The following is a 23880-nucleotide window of genomic DNA, read 5'->3' on the forward strand; positions in this document are numbered from 1 at the left end:
AGGACTCATTAGGGCAGTACAGAGGCACTTTGGTGGGAGTCCTGCCCACCCTGAAATAGTGGATAAATATGGCAGGGAGGCAGGCAGGACAGAGACTGTGGTGGATGCTGGCCCAGGAAGAGGCCTCACCTGGATGTTGGAGTCCTGGACCAGGCAGAGCTGCTCCTGGATCTTGTGGAGCTCCTCCTGCTGCCACCGGATGTTAGCTTGCAGGATCCGTGTCCGCTGCTCCAGCTGGTCTTTGATGGTCTGGAACATGCTGAACTGTGCTGAGAACTTGAAGGTGGAGTCAAAACACAAGACCAGATGAAAGAGTTATTTCAGCCTTGCAGACAGATGTTGCTGCTGTTCTGAGCAGCCCTGCCCACTTTCATTTCCGGTCCCTTATCCACCCTTTTTGGTATCCCTCCTGAGTGACTCACTGCTGGGGCGCTCGGCAGGGCACAGGGTCTTTGGATGAGCACTGGGAGGCCCAGTGGTCCCCAGATGAGCTTTTCTCAGGCCTACCAGAACCTGCAGGTATAATGTATTGCACTGCAGCTTGGGAGGGCCACAGAATTGGGACACAATTTTGTGAGCAGTGCTCACAAACTGACATTCCAAATTTGGTTAGACAGACAAATGGTTTTGGGGATGAATGTCAAAAGCAGTGCATCAGAGAGCGTGTGACAGCTTCACAGGCAATCTGGGGTCCTATCGTTATCCTAAATCTGATCCTGGCATACAGGGCTCTTCTGTAACAATTCACAAATGAGCTTGATAGCTACAATTTGTGGGGGCCCTGCTCTCCAAACCAGCCTGAGGCCATGGGGAGGCCTTACCACCCTCCCTCACTTCCCCCAGGTTCATTTGCTGCTCTGCACTTAGAGATCTGTGCACCAAAAGACTAAGGAAAAGAATAGTACAATCACCTGACATTTATCCTGAGGGTAACACTGGCAGAGGGTGCCCTTACAGGAGGAATACTGATATCTGCTTTGCACATAAGCTCCAAGTTTCCCCTCCGTTCCACCTCTTACTCCTTTTCCTGGGATGGAGGTTGGTTTTAGAAAGATTCTACAGGTTATTTCTGGGACATAGGTCCTACCTTGACATAGGGTGTTTCCTTGCAAGGAAACACGAGGAAAGTAGGGGATTGTGGCAAGGGAGGCTGGCACTCCCTGGGGTGGCTACCCTGCTCTGGGCTCTCTGGAGCACTCAATAATTCCTGTTTCTTGAGGAACATGTGTTTGCTGGCCTGGGACTTCCCCTCCCCTCCTTCCTCCCTTCCTCCTCCTTCCCTCCCTCTCCCTTTCTCCTTATCTTTTCCTTCCCTTCCTCCTCCTTTTTTTTTTTTTTTTAAACAATGACTTAACCTCCATTCCCTCAATCTCTAACCCAACATTCTCCCTAGTCTGATTCTTGCCCATTGTCTTTTGCAAACACCTCCAGAGACTCTTCCTCTGCCCTTTGACCTTTCTTACATGGAAAAGCAAGGAGGCCGGGGAGACTTAGAACACAGATAGGATACAATGAAGGATGGAATAACTGACTGCAGTTTTTGGAGCGGCAAAATGATTAAAAAACCCACTATATGCTGCCACTTGCGGAGACCCACACTGGCCAGTCGTTTAATTCTTTACATCATACCCCCATGTCACGCAGAGGTTGTGGTTCGCTTGAGATCGCACAGCTAGCTGGTGGTCCCGGCCAAACTGTGAATTCTGAGTCTCAGGAGCTGGGTGAGGCTGAACGGTTTTGCCAGCAACACCTCCCCCGCCTCCCAAATCCACCTCAATCAGAGCGGCTTTGCCTTCAGATTTCATTTAACAGAAAAAGTCTCTTGCTAAACATGAGTTCTCTGTGCTAAACCAGACTGTATCACAAAAATCTTCATCAGAATGTAAGTAATCAAAACACACAGCTGGGAATTTGAAAGAGAATTCCGTTAAGAAAGCGACCTCTACTAGGTAGCAAATTAAACACACACACACACACACACAACCACAACACAAAAGCTTCCAGGGGTTCTACAAAGTCAGGAAACATTGGGGGCTACGCCTAGCATGTCCAGTGGAGAGGACACTCTGGGTTGCCCAGTTGGCTCCAAAGGGAAATAGGAGGGGGCAGGGCAGTCAGGGAGGGGCCAGCACTGTGCTTCATAAGTGATAGTGACTTCTAATATTATTCTGATTTTCTCAAGGGATTCCAAGACACCCAGGCATTAGTCTCTTGTTATATTCTTGATCATGGCCTCTTTGAGAAAGACATTTATTCTAACTTAGAGACATTTTAGAAACACATCTTGAAGCCAAACCACCAGCTAGTTACCCAGAAAACCCTTTGTCAGACTTTGGGTTTTATTCCCCCCGCCCCTTTCCACGATAGGGTGCTAGAGTGATAGATAGCTTCAGAGAATGGAAAGAGAGAAAACTGTAGAATGCACTGTTTTACATGGAGCTGGTATGCAAAGAACTGTCTGACTTGAAAGGTCAGCATTATGCAAGAATGTCTTAAAGAATATGGTTATTATTAAGTATAACATGCCTAAGAGACTAAGAACTGTTTCTGTTAATTAAAATGACGTTTAATACATGAAACATTAGAATTTGAAGAAGGCCTTAATCACATCATTATGCATAACAAAGAAATTCCTTTAGGATGCAAGACCCAGAAGTTACAGGAACTCTCATTTCATGTGCCTTTGGATTGAAAAACTTACTAATTTCATACCAAATGTGCCTTGGAAATTCGAAGAGAAAAAAAATTTTTTTTTCCGAATGAGGATGAACATAGACTATTTTAATTAGTTGACTCTGGATGAGTAGATTTGACATCCTTCCAGCCTAACTCTGTCGAGGGGCATGTGCTAGCAGGTGTCTTTCTGATTCCAGGAAAGCATCTGAGATGGCTGTTAATGGGACATGTGTTGTAAAAGAGTTTTCATCGGTGGTGATGGATTTGCCCCAAGAGAGAAGTCCACACTTTGGCAGGAGTGCGGCCAGGAGTACTTGTCAGTGAACTGTGACCTCGGATCCCCTTGTAGCCAGACAGTGGCACAAAGCTAGATATCCCATAAAGAAACTGAAAGTGGAGCCTGGCCTCAGTGCAGTGTATGCTAATCAGCTCAAAGGCCCTACTCGGCCACAGAATGAATGACCACTATTTCATTCAGCCTCTCGCCAGGCCTTGAGCACGTCCTGCTGGGCCCAGCTCAGGGGTCACCTCCTCGGTAGGCTGTTTTCTTACTGGTTGTGTAAACATACACACCCTGCCATGGAGGTTGGTCTGTTGGTATGCCCACCTCTCCCTTCAACTCTGAGTGCTAAAAGCTAGGGCTGTGCCCCTCACACCGGCTCATGGACTGACCCAAATAGTAACTCACTGAATGTTGCTAAAACAAGGAAGGAATTACTCAGCAAAGCCACGGTCCTTAAAAAACAAAACAAAACAAAACAGGGGCGCCTGGGTGGCGCAGTCGGTTAAGAGTCCGACTTCGGCCAGGTCATGATCTCGCGGTCCGTGAGTTCGAGCCCCGAGTCAGGCTCTGGGCTGATGGCTCAGAGCCTGGAGCCTGTTTCCGATTCTGTGTCTCCCTCTCTCTCTGCCCCTCCCCCATTCATGCTCTGTCTCTCTCTGTCCCAAAAATAAATAAACGTTGAAAAAAAAATCAAAACAAAACAAAACAACCAACAAATGTGGTATTTATAGTACTGGACTCACAGCTTCCTATGACATTTGGCCTAATTCAAACTTTTCCTGAAATAACATAACCAATTTGGAGTCATAAAAAGTAAGAGGAACATGGAGAAGTGGCAGAGGGATGAACAATGATTAAGAAAAGGATGATGGCCAGAGGGGACAGGGAGAGGACAAAGTTCATAGCTCGACGTGCCCCACCTGCGCGTCAGGAGAAACATCCCCCGGTTTGGATCTTGCTTTGGTACCTATACATTGGCACCGATGCATCTAAACGCCCAAGAGGATAGCAAGCATTCTGTCCCGGGGAGCGCCACCACCAGGCTCCCCTTTCCCTGAGCCCCAGACTCACCTGTGTCATGGGGGCAGGTGGGTTCTGCAAAATGGTCTGAGGCAGGAGCTGCTGTGTGAGGTCACAGGATGACGGGGCAGGCAGGGGAGCCTGGGGAAGAGAGGGGGCCCTTGTTAACAAACACCACTTCTGGGCCATTACAGAGGCACATGGATGCTCTCGCTCAGCTGGGTTCTCTGGCCTAGAGGAGGCCCTTCTGCACTAGAGTGAAGAGCTTACATGCAGAAGGTAGGCTGTGCTGCCGCCCTTGCAAGACACAGAGTCAGAGCCGACACATGGCTGATGGAGGGTGCAGGGTGCCCTTGAGCAAGATCCTGGAGTCACTCGGAGTCTGGGATGCCTTCCCACCATGGTGTGCCCTGCAAAGCCGCTATGACGTGCCAGAGCTTGGCAGCTCCTCTCCCCCTTCCTTGCCTCTGTTCTAGACTCCATTCTTGCTGGATTTGGTTGCTTCTTCTCCCAAATTGATAAATTCTTAGCAGTGTCATCGAGCAATACGAATGGGGTTGTGCTGATAACCAGCGCTGGCTTTGCGTGTGGCCCTTATCCTTCCTGCTCAACCTGAATGCAGCGGACAGATGTGCCATGCGTTTCTATATCCATTCATTCATCCAGGCAGTGAATACTGGTGCAATTTCACCAGGCTCTGCCTGGAATCTGTTCAAGAGACTCCTGGGCAGTCAGCTGAGTCACAGACCTTGTTTCCTGATCCCTCGGGGCAGGGCAGGAGGACAGTGGGGGCGATACGTAGCAATGTGTAGAAACAAGAAATGAAATCCTCAGCTTCGTGGGCTATTGAGAGTTTTTAAAAGAAAAGTAAAAGGGTTCTTCTGAAGTTACTCCCAAACTGTCCCTCAGGCCCTAGAGACCATAAAGAGAAGCCCAAATGGGAAGTGTCATGCAGGACAACATTGGGAGGAAGTGATCACAGGAGACCTTGTTTTGAGTGAGGAATCCCCAGCACAGGGCTGCCTGGAGCCTGGTTTGGTCTCCTCGGATCACATCCCTCACACAGCAGAGAGGAACCAGAACTGCACCCCCATCAGTGGCAGAAAGCAGTTCTACTGGACTGCCAAGTATCGGAAGAATGGCATTCATGGTTTGGAAGTATTTTTGGAAGGTGGCTGGAGAAAAAGAAAGTGGTCTTTGTCTTGTGCGATTTGAAAATGAAACATGTCACTCCAGCTTTTCAAGGAGGGCCTGCATGATTTTCCTGGAGACCGCAAGCAGGAAGGTGGCACGTTCACTCCCATCTCCAAAATGTCAGCGAGGGTTGGGTAGGGGGTATCTGGCAACCACCTGGATGTGGCCCCTGACATTCTTGGACACTTCTCCCATCCTGAGGTAAAGTCTATGTCGATCTCTGTGGGTGAGCTGGGGCTGCTCTGATCAAGAAGGATGTCAGAGGTGACACTGTGGGACTTCCAAGGCTAGGTCACAGAAAGCCATGTAGCTTCTGCCTGGCTCTCACAGAAAGCTCCATCTCCAGACGTTTCTTCTTGGAACCCAGTCGCCATGCTGGGAGAAGCCTAAGGCAAGTTGGGCCCAGGCAAGAAGGGGCCCAGGCAAGTGGAGGGTGGATGGTCTCAGGGTAGCCCGGCCCACCCCACGTACCAGACATGAGCGCAGACACCCCTGGGGTGTGGATTCCCCAGGTCCAGTCGGTGAGGCTTCTGACACGAGGCAGCAGAGAGGAGTCAGCCCTGCTGTGCCCTTCCTGAATCCCGCTTTACGTCGCTAAGTTTGGTGTGACCCCTTACGAGGCAGGAGATAACTGGAGTATTGTGTGCATCAGTGATTTTGCATACAGCCAGCGTGCTTTCTAAAAGGCCACTCACTCCCTGACCTTCTGGAGAGGTCTGGTGTGTATCAGGGACACTGCCTGATGTATGCAGAGATAGATTTTTGTTGGCACTGACTTCTTGAACATTTCCCCTGGAGTGAAACGGGACCTCAGATGGAAGGATCCTGTGTACCCTCAGAGACTCTGGGGATGTGACCCCCGGTTTGAGGTTTTTCAGCTTCATCTTTAAAATTCATTTGCATTTTGCATTCCTTGAATACACATCCATGTTAATTTTGGAATAAAAATGTTTCAGATTACTTGCCAATTCAATTACCTAGCTTCCCACCCCTGCCTGCCACGCCATACTCTTAATCTCCAAGTACAACTGCTTCTCTGGGAAGATGCAGTAATGCTGTCCTATGGTGTTGTCAGCCCTGCCACGCTGTGGCACTTCTGGTCGAGAAGGAGTTTAAGGTCACATACATACCGGCATTGTGGCTGCCTGGCTGAGCCCTGGCACGGGGAGCTCTTGGGGCAGGGTGGCTGGTCTCGGCAAAGCCGTGGTGCTGGCCTCTGCCATCAGCTTGCTTGGGGCAGCTGTAAGAAAGCAACCGATCACCTTCCTGATTCATGCATCCTTAACAGCTTTCTTATCAAAAGAGGGGAGCAACGACTGTAGTATGCCTGAAACAAGGGCTTGGGTGGAATGTCTGATAAAAAAAAAGTCCAGCATGAATGGAAACTGTTGCAAGAGCCACAGCTTCGGGTTCTGCTAGCACCCGACCCCCGCTGGGAGCAAACCATCCCCGAGCTTCATGTCCACCACCTGGTTCAACCACCTGCCTGATCCTACATCTTACCAGGGTCACCAAAACCTGGCCAGACTATCCGGCCTGCGTGTCACCTGCTTTATGTCTGTTCTGGAGTGTGGAGAGGTGGAGGGCAGAAAGCCGGAGGGAAAGGAAGCAAGAAACAGTGTGAACCGGAAGGCGGCTTCCACTTGGCAGGTGGAGACTGCCTTGATTCTGCTCAGGCCTGGGACCCTTTGTGGGACTCTATACTCCCACCACCCTGGCCCCACATGGGCGCCCACCCCCTCGCCATCCGTGGCAGCACACTCACAGGCAGGTTCTGACATGGCCGTGTGCGAGGATTTGTGGGAGCTTCTGGAGGACACTGATGGTGAATGACTGGTGTTAAGGCCCAAGGTGCCTGCGTCAAGTGCGTTAAAGTGCTGCTGAGGGTCCAGGCTGGAGCCCTTGTCCTGAAACACACACAGAGTCCACATTGCAGTATCGAGATGACAGGAATGTGACTTTAGTTCTCCTCTAACTATGTGGAAAATTTTGGAGGGTGTAGGGAGAAAGACTGAAACAATTTGGAGATCATTCCAGACACATTCAGGTACAATATTTGTACATGTATTTAATCCAGACATCTTTGAGAGGCTTGTGGCCTTATATAAGCAGTATCTATTACACTTGCTCACCTTGGATTTTGATTTTTTAGATATTCATAACTGATGTTGCATTTTCTTTTTTTTCTTAAAATTGTCACCTCACTGCCCAGATTCTTGGCTTTCCCAGAAGTGGGGGCAGGGGGAGAGGCAGGTTCTAGAAATGAAGTTGGTGGTGGTACCGGATTGTTAACATGCCATTGAAACAAATGCCTTTGGAGCCTTCAGAATGTGCCCCACACAGTCTCCCCACTGCCTCTCCTCTGCAGTCTCAGGGCCCCGGAGTGAAGAACAGGCAAAAGGCCAAAGGTCTCCTATCCTTTGGCTCCTGGATCCTAACCAATCCTGCATCCCAGGACGCCCCTGCTTCAAGTGTGATGTGATGAGAAAGCAACTGTGACCTTCCAACCCTCAGGAGCCATCTTTCCATCCTGCATGGCTTCATGTCATAAGCATGAGAAAACAGGGGGTAGGATAATTTTTAAGCTAAAGAAGAAACATAATGCTTACTCTCCTGAGCCATGCTCCTACCCAGGCAGAGGAGGACAGTGACATTCCTGGCATCCACTAGGCTGTCTGCACAGGCCATTCTATGTCCTACGGTCTTCGGTCTTAAATCTCTGGGTGCAAGTCTATGTGGCTATTCTGCCTTTTGAGTCATGGCTCCAGTGAGGGTGGATTCTGTGTATGTGCCCAAGAAGGGCTGAAATGACTGATATTGGCCTACAGTCCTTTGTGCAAACTCAAATTACAGGATGTGCCTGGATTTGCTGTGCTAAAATGTCAGCTTTGGGACTCTGCTCCTTAGTCACAGAGTCTCCCCCAGATACACCCCTTAGAGTGAGGTCCCTGGCCCGGGGCTGTTGGCAAATCGTGTGCTCCTGGTCAGCAGAGAAATAAGTACAGGAAATGAGAGGAAGCACCAAAAGACTTTTATAGCCATTTGACATATCTGCACATCACATCCAAGCATGGGAATTAGCGTTTTACAAAAGCGAACAGTCAGGGACAGATTTGAAATTAAAAAAACAATAGTTCATCACCACTGATAGTTTGAAAAGCATTGTCCCGGAGCTTTTCCTTGAAAAGAGGCAGCCCGAGATTGTATTAGTGTGTTTATACATATGTGCATGTTTATGAGAAGTTCCACTGGGTTCTAGGAGTCCCAAAGGATCTGAAACTTCAATAATGAATTTCCGAGCGGATGATACATATTATGCCCATTTGTGAGCTGTGATATATGGAGTGTCTAACACCTGCCTATGAGCAGCTTAATTCTGTTCTTGGACATGATACATGATGCATTATATGACAGAACGGGATAATAAACATTTCCACAAACAATGGCAGGTGTGTTGTATCAGTGTGCTTGTGATGAATCACCATACAATATATCACCATGCAGCGTGCCAGCAGGGGAGGCTCACTGAAGACACTGACTGCTCTCTGGTCTTTAAAGGTTATTCCTCCTTCCTCCCAACTCAGCTCTCGTGGACCAGAGATGCTTTCATTGTACCATTGCTGCCACAGCAGCTTCTGGCCGAAGTCTCTGGATTCTAGGTCACTGGGCAGCCTGGAACTTGAACCACATTTCACCAATTCTTAAGAGACACTTTCCCCCCTACATTTTGACATTTCTAAAATTGGGATGTGTCTTTCAACTGATGAAAAGAAATCCTTATTTCACAGATTGACTGGTGGCAGCATTTTCTCTTTCTTAGCGGGAGATAAATAATGGTGAATCTTACAATGGTTAGCTTCTTGGCTTTGATGAAATACAATGCTCCCTCCCTTCCTTGCCTTCTCTCTTTTTTCCCCAACATTTGTGTCTGTTTGAAGGTTGACGTTTGAGGAGCAGGGCTCTGGTCTGCTTGCACATTTCCCTAGTTGTTTGACACAGGGGGAAAGCCTGGTTGGGGGGGGGGGACCTAAAAGCTGAGTGTGGAGCAGGGAAGGAGATAAGACTTTGTGAAGGGAAATACACAAGCAGAGCTCCCTGACATGAAGCTGGCTCCAACATGGCTGTTAACCAAGACCTTCAGATGCAGAAGTAGAAAGTGCACCTTGCCGACGACGACACGGACAGTATTCGTGAGGGGCACTTGTGGAGGACCCGGCACTTAGGCTGAGGGAAGGACAGGGGCACTTAAACTATTCCACACCTCAATGGGATGATGGAATAAGCCCCCAGCTTTTTATCTGTGGGAGAGATACAAAGTGGACTTATCGTAGCCACTCCTGTAAGGATGGAAAGTCACCAAATCATGCTTTGAGTCCAGAGGGTATGTTTTACACAGCTCTGTGAGTTCTAATCCTCAGTGCCCTCTAGTACGTTAGCTAAATTTTGTGTGTTGTGTGTTTCTGGGCCTCATCTGCAGGACGAGGGCAGTAACAGTGCCTGCTTCACGGGAACGTCATGATGGTAAACAAGAGAATACCTGAGAAACGTGTTGGATAGTACTGGGAACATAGCAAATAAAACTATTACTCTTTCTATTATAACATCTCATGGGAATGCTTACTTAGGCAAACTTGGCCTTTAGATATCTGGTGGGGATCAGCATACCTTGAGTGCTGAAGGGTGGATGGCCTCGGGTGGTGGGTCTTCCAAAGCCAGCTCCTGCCTCCTTTCTACCCGGACATCCGCGTAACTGATCAGGAAATCAAGAGACCACAGCAGGAGGTAGGACATTTCAGATGGCAACAGCAGAGAGGGCTTGTGTGGTACATCGAGGCACCCTACATGACACCCACCCCACAATCATCGCCACGAAAGAGGCTGGTCTTGTCACTTGTTTGAGGAAGGAGTTTCATTCTGTGCCTAAATTCCACCAGAGTGACTAATGTGACATTCAAAATATTTTCCTTTCCAGGATGTTTTTACTCCCTTCTCTTTTACTTACCTTCTCCCCATGCCCTGAAACTTCCAAACATCATTGTCTTTAGAAACATATTTTCATCTACAGGATAAGACTTGGCCTTTGAATAATCAGAAGCCTTTCCTAAAACCTACTCAGTCTGGACTGTGCATACAGAGAAGGGACACATGACTTTTTAAATAATTACAACCTTTGAAAGTTTTCTCTCAAACAAATCTAGATCTAGATGCAGAGCACTGATTAATTAGTCTGTGGACCCACTTTTATTTTTTTTTTTTTTAAAATTTTTTTTTTTTTCAACGTTTATTTATTTTTGGGACAGAGAGAGACAGAGCATGAACGGGGGAGGGGCAGAGAGAGAGGCAGACACAGAATCGGAAACAGGCTCCAGGCTCTGAGCCATCAGCCCAGAGCCCGACGCGGGGCTCGAACTCACGGACCGCGAGATCGTGACCTGGCTGAAGTCGGACGCTTAACCGACTGCGCCACCCAGGCGCCCCATCCCACTTTTAAAACAGTGTGGGTAAGAGGCACCTATGTGGCTTAGTTGGCTGAGTGTCAGACTTTGGCTCAGGTCATGATCTCATGGTTCCTGAGTTCAAACCTTGCATCGAGTTTGCTGCTATCACTACAGAGCCTGTTTTGAACCCTCTGTCCCCTTCTCTCTCTGCCCCTCCCCCCCCATTCATGTTCTCTCTCAAAATAAATAAATAAACTTTAAAATAAAATAAAATAAAATAAAATAAAAAATAAAATAGCGTGGGCTAATCAATTCAATATGGTGAAGGCCAAAGTGACCCAGCCATGGCTTCTGCTTCATGTGTGGAGGGGGCAAGGGGACTTGGGCAGTGACAGTGGCTCTTGGGCTTCTGGAATGCTGTTACCTTATTTACTCACTAGTTCACTCCCTACTCTCTGTGAGGGTTACTTTCCAAGATTTGGGAGGTGGAGGATGGAGAGGAAGAGCAGGGTCAAGGGCAGAGTCTGAAGACCAAGATGCTGCTGGTGGGGGCAAAAAGGCCCTCTGATGAAGGCCCAGGCTGGGTGGTGGTGGGTGGGACTGGCCTGTAACGGGAAATCACTGGCTGCTGAAGTGCCCAAGGGTGGGCTGGGAAGCCAAGATCAAGTTCCTAAGAGTGGCATGCAGTGTGATGGTCAGGGTCACTGGCAAGAAAGACCAACATTTCTCCTCTTTCCTCACTTGCTAAAAGAAGGGAGATTTACTTGTTAACTGTATATATGCACGTGTGTGCATGTACGTATGCATGGTATCTATCCATTTTATCTATCAATCGTTTATCTCTTATGTATATATATAAATGCAGTATGTATCTATATGTATGCGTACATATATCTCTCTCTATATATATATCCATTATCTATCTACCTATCGCGTATACGTGCATACAGACATACAATACATATAACCTTTCTTTCTTTGCTCTGCTCAAATGCTCTTCTCCAGACCAGTTTAAAACTGATTTATGTCCTTATAATTTCTGTAGTCAGGGAAAAAAAACCCACAAATGACATTTCTCCTTCACCTTTGGGAATTATGACCCTACACAGCCTGCGTCTAGGAAATGCTGGATATGCTGCCTCCCTTGAAAGCTCTCCTCACCCACACTGGGCCGGGGGTTCCCTGAGGCCACCAGGAACCACCAGGAACCCCCTCCCACCAGCAGCCGGGCTCTATTCCCAACACTGCCTCAGTTGCCAGCAGGGTTTTTTTTTTTTAATGCATTAACAATAAAGGGGACTATGTGAGTTATTTAGAGGCAAAATTTTAATTTTCTTCCCAAAACGGTGACAAGGGAAGGCTGGGGGATGGATGGAGATGAGGGGAAAATATGCAAGTAGGTCAGTGAAGCAGTAAGTCAGTAAGTAACATCCTGGCAGCCTGAACGAGCATGTGAGGCTTGCGGAGGGGCCTAACTGAACCTTCAGTGTCGAGGGAACGTGTACCTGGAGACTCTTCTGTGAACTGCAGAGCACAGCCTGGCCCCAACTGAGGAATTCAAGCCCGGGGCTTGCTGGCTCTCCAGAAGCTGGGACTCCTGAGGCGGCAGGAGCTCTGTGTGAGCTGTGAGGGGCTCGCCCGCCCTCCCAGCCCCAGCCCTCACCTGACGACCGAGTGCGTGCACACGATGAACTCGGGCTTGGAGTTCCACTGGTGGTAAGTGATGTAGTAATGCGTCTGCAGCCAGATCCACTGCTGGCCTTTGGTGAGGAACCGGTAGCAACAGGACTTCCCTTTACCAAACTGCATCACTGTTAGGAGAAAATGGGGTCTGCGGGTAGCAAACGTTAATACAAAAATGATCTCTTCCCCAGAAGTTACTGTTAAAAATACAAGCTTCCAGAAAGTGCCAAACACGGTTTATTTCCCCAGGTGCGCTGTATTTTAAGTGACTCTCAAGATAATGGTGAGCGATAATGAATTCTTAAATAATGGAAGAACAATCTGCAGGCTTCCCCAGATGCTCAAAGGCTTGAGAGAGCCTCAGATAAGGGCAGATTCTCAAACTGGAGTTTAATTAAAAAGAGGCACAGGTTTTCCTGCTGGAGGTGGAGCTGTCTTTGGAGCTGCAGGAGCTGAGTACAGAAGAGACGATCCAGACACGGGGGGATCTGGGCCCAAAACAGACCTGACAGCAACCTCTGGCTGGATTCTGTGTCTGTCAGTCAGCAGTTCATGCTTAGTCTACACGGTCCTAAATTAGAGAGTCAGCTACAGATGCCTTCCACCTCAGGCCCCAGTGCTACAGGGCTGCGTGGAGTCCCCTGCGGTCAAGTCTGTTGGTGGGCTTCCCTGGGGGTGTCAAGAACAGAATGGATGCTGTTGGAATATTAGACTGCACAGGGCAGAAGGCTGGACTGTGGGTCTAGGGAAGAAGAACAATCTGGACTTTATTGCCTCAGTGGCTGGAATTTAGCACCTCTTTTGGCAAACAGTTAATAGATATCACAACCAGGAAACCAAAGCTATAAAGGGAGCCACTGCCTTGGAAAATGTGATCTCCAAAGACGTAGGAAGCCCAGCTGAGTAAGGGCATGGGCTGGACAGAGTGAGAACATCTTGCCTGAGCCCTGGGGCAACTCCTTCAGATGATGAAGGTAATCCTACAACCAGGGTGGCCTTGCTCCATTAGAAGAGTCAGAAGCAGCCAAGGCTTGAGGTAACCCTGCTTCTCAAACTTTCACGTGCCCATGGATCACTTGGGGATCTTGTAAAAATGGACGTTCTGATTCCGCAGGCCTGGTGGGGATGCCTGAGAGTCTGCAAGGCTAGCCAACTCCGTGTGATGTCCTTGCTGCTGTTTGAGGACCACACTTTGAGGAGCAAAGGGTTAACGTTTTAAAGATTAGCCTTAGGGACACCTGGGTGGTTCAGTTGTTTTCGGCTCAGGTCACGTCTCAAGGTTCATGAGTTCAAGCCCTGCATCAGGCTCGCTGCTGCCAGCCTGTCAGCTCAGAGCCCATTTTGGATCTGCTGTTCCCCTCTCTCTGCCCCTCCCCCGGCTTGTGCTCTCCCAATAAATAAATAAATATTTAAAAAAAAGATCAGCCTCAGGTTCTGAGGATCCTGATGGAACTTAAGCCTATTCTTTTGACAAGAACAGCAGAGAAGGGAAAGTTACAATGGATACTACAGACATGACATCTATCAAAATACAGTGTTGGTGGTCAATTTATGTGTCAGGATCCGTTATGATTAAAAATTTTCCTGTTTAAAGCTAGAACTTGGCACTGAAGATATGGCTTTAAATGGTTAATTCTTGACTCCTCTTGCTAAGTGAGAACCCAGATATGCTTGTAATTCTCCCTCTATCCCCTGCCCACCCCACAACATGGGGTACCTCCTCTACCTCCTAGCCTGTGGCCCTCTTCTGTGGCAGAGAGCCTTCCCAGTCCCCTCCCCTGGCTGGGTGAGGAATCCTCCTCTGAGCACCCCCAGTATCCTGAACACGTTCCCTCCAATGCAGTGACAGCATCCTATAAGTATCCATTAGACCTTGCTCCTGCAGAGCAGCAAGGAGATTCTGAACATCCTTATGTGCTTGGTCTCGCTCAGTTATCTGGCCTGTAGCTTGTGACCAATATATGTCTGCTTACAATGAGCAGTGATGTGAGTTCAATAGTTTGTCTTTGAAATGTATTGCATAGGGCACCTGGGTGGCTCAGTCTGTTAAGCGTCCGACTTAGGCTCAGGTCATAATCTCACGGTTCGTGGGTTCAAACCCCATGTCAGGCTCTTTGCTGTGAGCGTAGAGCCTGCTTCGGATCCTCTGTCCCCTCCCCCTCTCTGCCCCTCCCCTGCTTGCACTCTCTCTCGGTCTCTCTCAAAATAAATAAATAAACTTAAAATAACGTACTGCATAACTTGGAAAAAATGACCATCATCACTTACCTTGTTTTCTTAGGTAAGATTAAACAGCTTACCTATCTAAAGGATACTGGGAAGGTGCTGGGGGGTGGGAGGAGGAGGAACAAAGTCAATTCCAGGTAAAAACTCAAACCACAGGGACCTCTGCCACACTCGTATATCATTTTCGAGGAAACAAAGTGTTCCTCCTCAAAAAGAAACCAAGTAATAAGTGGACTTCCAGGGCCCAAGAGTCCTGCTGCCGGGGCTCTGTGGAGGGTGCTGGGGACCGTCAGGCCCTGGGGCAGGGTGTGCGATACTCACAGTGCTGATGGCACCTGGCCAGGAGCTCCAGATCGTCAATGTGGTAGTAGTCATAGCCTGAGGTCCCCAAAACTTCAAAAGGCAGGTATCCTATGATCGGAGGGGCTCTGCCAAGCAACGGGGATAATTCATCAGAAAGCAGGTCCCCCTGCCAGACTCACCGTGGTGGCACCTCAACACAGAGGGTACAGTCTGCATGTTTCATGATCAACACAGAGACCTCATTTCTCAAGAACGATGGCAGGACAGTAATTTTGCAATGGTTAAAACCAGAGAGGCTGTGTTTCCCAAAGCGCTCAACCCTTTTGGCATTTATATATTCAGTTTGCTTAGCATAACCTGCATTAAATAATAATACATTTTATCATTACCGAATAATTAAAAACAGCTATCGATTGGGGCAGTCCAGTCCCAAAGCTTAACAAAAACTTAAAGGGTGGGGAGGGGAGAGTTCTCATCCTTCAACTGTGAAAAATGTTACAGAAGAAAGAAAGAAGGTGAAGTTAAAGGGACAAAAGGGTGTTGAGAAAATTAAGAGAGGAGGTTCTCTCCCATCTGCCCTTGCCTTCCGGGGAACTGGAGAGGGTCCCGAGTGGGATGGGGGTGAGGGTATCCCAAAGATGTCCCTGGGATGTGGCACCTGGCTCTCCTGAGATGCTCTGGCCCAAACACGGATCATACCCATGGATGGGGCACTTGGAGTTGAAGGGAGGCCGCCTGGCTCTTGGCCGGGAACGATTTCCCCTGGTGCCAGAAAGCCCTTCTCCTTGAAGGGACAAGGCCCGACTTTTCTCTCCCAAGGAGAGCCTGGCTCATGCAAACAAACACTTGAAAAGGACCCAACCCAAATATGTTTTTCTTTTCACAAACCTGTGATCCAGAAATAAAAATTTCCATTCCAAGCTATGCCTTGAAGTGAATTCCTCTAAAGGTTCGTCAACTATGCACATTTCCTGTATTAGAAGGGAAAAAAATATTGCTTGGGGTGCCAGATGCTCACCCTAGGTTGGTTCAAGAACGCATGGTGGGTAACAGAAGTTAAAATCATTTAGAGCAAGTCTCCAAGTTGTGTTGGGCTGAAACTCATCATCTGTAGCTAATGTCAGTATTAGCTGATACTAAATTTATTTCACAAGCTGGGGAAAAATACCTAAGAGCCAAAATGCCACACCACTCCCTTCCCATTATCTGGAAGGGTGGTAAACATGTGGAAAATGGCTTTTCATCTGAATTTGAATGACTAATTTAACTCCGCATTCATGCCATGGATGTTAAAGCAATCACGGGTGAGAGAATACAGACAAGCCCTGGGTTTTGACACTTGGCCCTCACCTCGGCCTGCCCTGAGTGGTAGTAACGTTGGCATGAAAGGGAGGAGGATCTACAGAGTTGCCAGTGAGCATCTCTGCAGGCTGAAGGGCAGCTGATGCTGCCTTCCAGCAAAAGAGCTCCTGGGAAACCAGAGTTAGGGCAAGGGGCATGCGGCGCAGTTCACAGGTGCAGAAAGCAGACATTTCAACTTTTCAAAGTCAGTGGCAACTACATTGCCATCTTATTCTTTCCCATAAAGACGGTTAGTGAGCTGTAACTAAACGTGACTCAGTTGTACTAGTTTCACACAACATGAGCTCTCCCAGGTACTTGCCTTTAAGAACTGTGGTGTTGCCAGACGAACTGTGGCGATGAAGCAGACCTCCTTTCCCAGCGGCACCCGGCAGGGCCTCGAAAGGGTGCCGTCAAAGCCATTACAAGAGGGGCTAGGCACTGGGGCGGGAGGAGACAGGCAGATGGGTTAGCCCTGTGTGGCACAGCAGCCGACCCCGACCTGGCATCACTGTCAGTCAGGGCTTCACGTACATTCACTCTCTTCATTCGTACAACAGACACCTCCGTGAGGTAGGGGCTACTATTATCCGCCCTGCACAGGAAACAGGAGGCGCGGCCTGTGAGGTAACCTGCTCACAGCCCAATAGAGTTGGAATCTGAGTACCAGCAGACTACCCTGCCTCCTGCTCCCAGTAGTCCTACAGGCACACAGACTGTTGTGCTGGGAAAAACATTTGACAAAAGGAGAAGAGAGCTTCGCTTTGCGGTATGGGCCCGCATTCTCACTTCGGGGTGTGTTCCCTAGTCAGACATGGTTTCTGATACGATGGGCCCCCAGCATTTGTTGACCCCCCCTTTCTACCCCTGGTTCTGGCACAGCACACCTGGGATCCAAGGGCTTTCCGCCCTGAAACTCCACATCGGGAGCCAGGCTGATGCTGGGTTTGGCCAGTGCTACTGAGGAGATGGCCTCAGGATCCAGGGTGATCCCCAGAGGTACACAGTGTCCCCCACAAACTCACTAGTTCTGTAGCTCTGCACAGGTGACAAACCTATTCATGAGTATCTCATATTCTCACAAGTCTGGGAAGGTGTGACCTTCTTCATTCTACAGATGAGGCAGCTGAGGCCCAGAAAGGTTATATGTATTAACCAAGATGGCTCAGAATCGAAATAACAGAGCAGGGACTCTAACCAGGTCTTCCGTCGCCAAGCCTGAAGTTCTTACAGGGCAGACGGGTGATTGCTCAGGGCTCGTGCCCACTACAGGGCTGAGAACAGGCCCCCGCACACCCTCTGGGGAGGTGCCAGCTGGTGCCAGCTGCCATCTTCCCTGGGAGCTACAGAGATGACTTCACAGTGACTGGGGAGAACTGCTTTACCTTTTGGGCCAGGGAACAATTCTGCTATTTCAGGTGGAGTATGCTGGGTGGGAAAAAGAACCCTGTTAAGTATGAGAAAAGTCAATGGACTATGTATATGGAATTCTTGAACTCAGCTACACATCGGATTCCTTGGGACCTTTTACACGGCCTCCCAGATGCCCAGACGCCATTCTCAGATCAGCTGATCCAGGGACTCTGGCTGTGAAGCCCAGGCACTGGAGGTTTTAAAAGCTCCCCACACTTACTACCATGTAGTTAGGGTTTTGGATCATTATGCTAGATAATCTATACTACCTCTCTCTTTTTCAAATGTAGTTGATTATATCCTGAACTAGATCCTGAATTCTAACTACATTTCTGAACTTGTAGACTTAAACATAGTTGTGTTTTCCAATTTGAGAACATATAAAGCAACAGAAAATGAAATGCGTTCTAAAATGAAATCTGCAAGACTTTCTTTGGATTTTAGCTTTCCAATAATTTTTGTTTTATATGTTCGTAGGTTTCTAAGTGATTCTATAATGTGGTCTTCTATCCACTAACATGAATAAATTCATTTTACCAAACATATTCTCTGAATTGATTCACATAAATATTAATATAAATGTTTCCAAACATGAATATAAAGGGGCAAAGTAGAAAACAGTGGTCCCTGAGGAGTTTACAGCTGTCATTAGTTGGCTTAGTCCATTGTAGATTAATGTGGAGGGTGAGCCAAGGGACTCACTGAGGGGAGAGAAGGCAATCCCATAAGGGAAGGGTCTGCAGATGTGAACATCTGCATAATAAAAAAAGACATGAAAAAATCTCCCAGATGTGAAATACCCCCTCTGCTTGAATCTAAGAGACATCGACTGCCAAATAAAGACCTAATAAAATTCTCCCTACTCTTTCAGAAAACCTAGGCCTTCGAAGCAAACTTCCAAAAGGACTTCCTGGAAATTTCTAGAGAAAGTCTCTCTCATTTGTCTCTAAACCATGCGCCTTGCTGGAATGATCCTTCTGGCTACCAAATTAATGTATTCTGTCAGTAAGTGCCTTCCTTGGTGATTTACCATGAGGAAGACAGGGAGACAGAAGGAGCGTGGGGGAGTGAAACACCAGCCCCTAATAATTTCTTCAAGGGGCAGAGACCACAGAAATTATGTGAATGTTCCGCAGAGCTTACTGCTGGCCTGGCTGCCTCCCAATGCAGTTGTGTATCACTCCTTTTATAACTTCTAAGGTTTTAAAGATGAAAATGCACCCCACAGGGGAAATTTCATTATTGCTTATAGCCTGCACTTGATAAGCTAGATACTTTACAGAGGGGCCCAGAACCAAGCAAACTCCTCTTCTAAACGAGCTTTCTCCCCCAAAACCTTAAGCAGCTGAGGGCTTGATCAAAGGTGATGGTGAATCAAGGATGAAAGTTGTAACAGAGGCCAAGGGGATAACCTTGGGGGAAGTCAAGGGGAAGAAGATACTTTAAACATTTTGCCAACCGCGATTCAAATGACTTTTATTCACAGCATGAGCCTCCTCACAGATTCCAGAGTCAACACATGAGCAAACTGCTCCCTGGGACTTCAGAGTAATATTTAGCACTTAGAATAACTTCTCTGGCACTTCTTATCCCAAGGTAGTTAAAAAACATTAATTAAGGATTTAATTAGTTGTTTCAATTTAAGTAATAGAAAAAACATATCTAATTACAACTGGCTTCCTGAGCCTCTCGGAAGAATTAACCAGTTGATGCAGACGCAGCCCTATTTATCAGATCTCTGCCTGCTTTCCCACTTCTTTCTTCCACCACTACAACACGCACACACGCACAGCATTCATGCCACAGATAAAAGCAATGATTTCTTGCTACATTTTTTGCCCTGAGGGTCATCTTACTTGAAATTGATCTTACTCTTGCCCAAAGCTAAAGAGACAGGTTTCCCCGTGGTAGGAACTGGATCTAGTTCCCTGTTTCCCACACTGAGCAGGCGTCTTGTACACAGCAGGCGCTCAACATGTGTTTACTGAATGTGTCTCTGATGAGAGGACCTTCCATCTCACCCCTAAAACTACAGCTTAAGATCTAGCTGGGGAAGAGACCTTCTGATCCCAGCCTGCAACAAACACACAGGTCTCAAGACCCCACGGGGGCTCCCCTTCTGCAGCCCAGCCTGGTGTTGCTGGGGGCTGGGTTGCTGTGGGAGGGTGCCTACAGAGCATGGTCCGGGGTCCCACCGGCACTTGGGCTGGCTCACTGCCCTACTGGTGCATTTACACTGGTCAGAAGAACCTGGGCAAGGTCTGCTGCAAATCAGTGTATTGCAGTTGCCACTCGGTGAAAACAACACAAGTGCCCATATGGGTCTCAAGCTCGGAAACATGCAAGATGGTGCTCTGTGTTTAGCCTTCCTATTAAAACAGTCCATGGGGGTGATCAAGCCCTTCTTTGCTCCTGAACCTTTCATCACAATTTCAAATTTTAGAGACCCTGGAAGAATTCTGCCTTGGGCTTGCACTCTAGGGATTCTGAACACAAGAGAGCCCTGAGGTTCTCCAGAGAATAAGAGTGATTAAAGTCTGCCTCTCCTGGTGTCTGGGGTTGGCTTCCATCTCAAAGGTGACCTCTCAAGTCAGTCATGGAAAGAAGACAAGGATGTCTGAAAGGGCAGGGAAGTCTCCAGTGGCGTGAGACATGTTTGCAAAGGGGTGGGAAAGAATGAGGAAGAAGCAGAGGTGGGGATAGTGAACATTAGCTAATAGCAAAGGAGTAGAAAGAAATGGAAAAAGATATACGTATGGTTCCTCAGTACTGGTTCAGTCATCAGGCCTAAACAATTAAGTATTCTGATCAGAGATGGCCTGCTTATGATAAATTAGTTGCAACAGCTGTAGGAAAGCACACTAATAGTCCGCAAGGAGAGTGACAAATAGCTTTCTCAGCACTTCTTGGAACAAACAAAAATCAAAGCCGAAAGGTGTTCAGGAAGACATGAAACAATCAGTGAGGAGGCTTGCTGAGAGAAGAAAAACGTTCTCAAATCTCATTTATGATAACTGTCCAAAACGTCTGGGTTACAGTGTCAGAATGTTAAGGAAAAAGTGATTTCCTGAACATTCACGAGAAATCCTCTCCCTGTAATTAAGCACTATTTTCAGAGGCTTCCTTTTTCTCTTAGCAGTACGGTATGCTTTACCTGATGTGTTCTGAATAGCCAGGTTACTTGGTTCTTAGGACAGCAGCAGCAAAATAATCCTGCCCCGGTTTCTGGCCCAGAGCACCACCTAACTAGCTGGGGTAAGGCGTGGTTCTTTGCTTTCTTTCTGCCAGTTCTGTTTGGCATAAGAATGAACGAGGCTGGAGACAGGCTGAGAGCCACACAAGAAGGCTAAGGGTTTGCAATTTGCGGGATTGAAAAAATTACTCAGATGGGAAAATATACGTCTCACTTAAATATTTCTTCTTTTCCTTGGTGTTTGTTAATAAAAATGAGTATTTGGGGGGGCAGGAGGTTGTAATGGCATTGACAAGATATCCACCAGACAGTTGTTGTGGACAGGGCCAGCTGATTTTCCCCCTAAGGAAAGTGGACTTCGTACAGGATGTTGCCCCCTGTCCTCCATCTGGATGTCTTGTGCACATTTTTTGTCACAATTCCTGGACAACCTCTATGGAAGTGCCCTGCTCCCAGGCTGGAACAAGCAGGAAGATGTGTTTGTGTGACCATTCCTCACTGCTCCATTTTAATATGGGCTCTAGATGCTCGAGCAAGACAATGACCTTGGGTAACACCTTGTTCTTTATTGCATTCTTATTTCCTCCACAATCTAATCTGGCAGCAATGGCCTCTGCTGGAGAAAGATGTGGTACTTCCATGTTGGGGGGGGGGACACTCTGCTTCTTGCTCTTGGGGGCCTGTGACAGATAGATGAGACATTCCTTCCCCGAGGCTGTCCTTCCTGTGCTAAACTCACATCTCCATTCTCAGTGAGATCTGGTGGGAGTGGATTTGTTCCCCTAACTGAGAAATCTCAATTCAGTTCAGGAAAACAAAAAACAAAACCCCTAAAGCCATAAAATGAGGCAACCTACAGAAATCCCACGGAACATACGGAATCAAGTGTTGTAAGCTAAAAAGCCTCCATTTCTGCCAGTATTTCAAATCTGGTTGTGTGGTTAGAGGCGAATAGGTAAAATGAGGGCAGGGAAACTTTTATACTCTGGTGTGTGGTTTCTGGAAAGCCCAGAGTGGAATGTTTGCTGAGGGTGACCTATTTGGAACCACACCAACAACTTTTGAAATACTGCTTTCTGGATTTCAGTCAGATGCACATTTAAATCCAAGTCTGGGGGAGGAGCAAGGGCTTAAATAGAGGATTGCCTTCTTCCTGGCATGAACTTATCTTTCAGGAACTGGAACCTGTTTACTAGGACCCCTGAAAGCAAAGACTGCTCATTACGTCTTTTAAAATCACGTGGCTGATTCCTCTCCAGTAAGAGTGGTGGGCGGGGCTGTGGGACTTGGGTGGGGGGTTGGGAGAGGCCCCAGGGGCTCCTCTATTTAACTGGACAAGGAAAAAAGATGGAAGGGTGTATTTGTTGGAGGTATTTTTAAACATCTGTTATGGGACAAACATAGCCCCGAATAAAGTAATTTCATTTCACCCCTCTTCTGGAAGTGATGTGCAGAGCAGAGGTAGACCAGGGACTGTTGCCATCAGTGGTGATTTCTGGTGCTCCTGGCCACATGGCCAAGATCAGACAGTAGGCTTTTTATGGGAAGAGGAGGAGACATGTGGTTCCGTATTCCAGCTCAGATTCCCTCAGGAAGCTTTTCACAGACTTGGTTAGAAACTGTCCTGAAGTGAAACAGTTCTAGGAAAGCTACTTTCTTGTTCCATTTCCTGACACATACTTCTTCACGTTTATTAAAAATCTAGGTTAAAGATGTGAAGTCCCATCTTCACCTCCTCCCCACCCCAACCCCAGAACATCTGTACCAAATGATGAAGTCCGAAGGAGTGACCGAGATGTGCAAATACTGAAGCAGAGGAAAATTCCATTTGGTGGAAGTATTTAGGCGATGGTTGCTGTGTCTGTGCAGCCATGGTGCATGGAGGGGGGTACAGAGGTAAAGGGGTAAGATGGCACAATCAGCTGCCGAATCCAGAAATGTCCCACTGGAGGGTTTAATCTCATTAACAAGGGCAAAGGGGCTTTTGTGCCTCCCCACACCCCAAATTCCTAACTTGACCTACTTATACTGGTGACAGAGCCAGATGAAGTTATCTGAGTTAGCAGGCAAGCAGATGAGGGTCGTCACCAAAAGCCCTCTCTGGATCAATGTCACCTGTCTTCCATGCCCTGAAGCCTACATGTTCCCCTTTGGGCCCTTTGGCTTAAGGCCCAAGGGTACCTACAGATGTGAGTTTTGAGTCACAGCCCGCACCTCTATCAGGCTCAAGGCAAATTGGTTGATCAGATGAACAAGAGGCAGGGAAGAGAGTGTGTCAGAAACACTACTGGCAGGGGTACCTGGGTGAGGGGCCTGGATAAGGACATCAGGGAGCACCCAGGGAGTCCAGGTGGGGAAGGAACTTGATGGGGGTGGGGGACACAGAATGGGGAGAGAATGGAGGCCAAAGATGACCATACACTGACCATGCACTGGTCAGTGACCTTCCAGTGCACACAATTCACAAATCACCATAAGTTATACATGTGCCAGTCTACCCAGCACATACCACAGTGGATTTAATCTTTGCATCAGATTAAAGGCCAAAGAAGTAGTAGGAACCCTCCTGGAAGCCACCCCTCCATCTCTGGGGTGGGCTTTGGGGTCAGTGAAGGAGAGCTCTATTATTAGCTCTCAGTTTTGGAAAAGCCTCATTTCCCTGTGAGTCAAAAGTCAGGTCTGAGCTGGACCTCTGTCCCCTACCACCTGTACGTCCAGGGCTAAAATCTCTGAGCCTCAGTCTAGGCCAACGTACTTTTGTTGAGCCTTACTTATATACCAGGCATGGACTACATAGGCCCAGGAAGGGGTGCAAAGAGCTCACAGATCAGTAAATGTCACCATCCTTTCCACTCCATTATTGATAAAAATGAGAGCCTTGTATTTTCCTGACAGGTATCAAAAGAGAATGTGCCAGGGGCGCCTGGGTGGCGCAGTCGGTTGGGCGTCCGACTTCAGCCAGGTCACGATCTCGCGGTCCGTGAGTTCGAGCCCCGCGTCAGGCTCTGGGCTGATGGCTCAGAGCCTGGAGCCTGTTTCCGATTCTGTGTCTCCCTCTCTCTCTGCCCCCCCCCCCCCCGTTCATGCTCTGTCTCTCTGTGTCCCCAAAA

General features: G+C 47.9%; 1 protein-coding gene across 1 annotated transcript in view; it reads right to left on the reverse strand.

Moving 5' to 3' along the window:
• NPAS2 (neuronal PAS domain protein 2) overlaps window positions 1-23880 on the reverse strand; it is a 77494-nt gene that overhangs the window by 14271 nt on the left and 39343 nt on the right. The window contains exons 7-15 of the mRNA XM_047069177.1: window positions 16487-16605; window positions 15712-15794; window positions 14842-14948; window positions 12275-12422; window positions 9839-9923; window positions 6939-7080; window positions 6304-6413; window positions 4031-4120; window positions 130-276 (exon numbers count right to left, since the gene is read on the reverse strand). Coding sequence (XP_046925133.1) covers window positions 130-276; window positions 4031-4120; window positions 6304-6413; window positions 6939-7080; window positions 9839-9923; window positions 12275-12422; window positions 14842-14948; window positions 15712-15794; window positions 16487-16605 — 1031 coding nt within the window. The remainder of the gene's footprint in view (window positions 1-129; window positions 277-4030; window positions 4121-6303; window positions 6414-6938; window positions 7081-9838; window positions 9924-12274; window positions 12423-14841; window positions 14949-15711; window positions 15795-16486; window positions 16606-23880) is intronic.

The sequence above is a fragment of the Lynx rufus genome, unplaced genomic scaffold (assembly GCF_022079265.1).
Source record: "Lynx rufus isolate CCGP_SWC_20201006 ecotype Redwood Valley unplaced genomic scaffold, mLynRuf1.p SCAF_8, whole genome shotgun sequence".
NCBI lineage: Eukaryota > Metazoa > Chordata > Mammalia > Carnivora > Felidae > Lynx > Lynx rufus.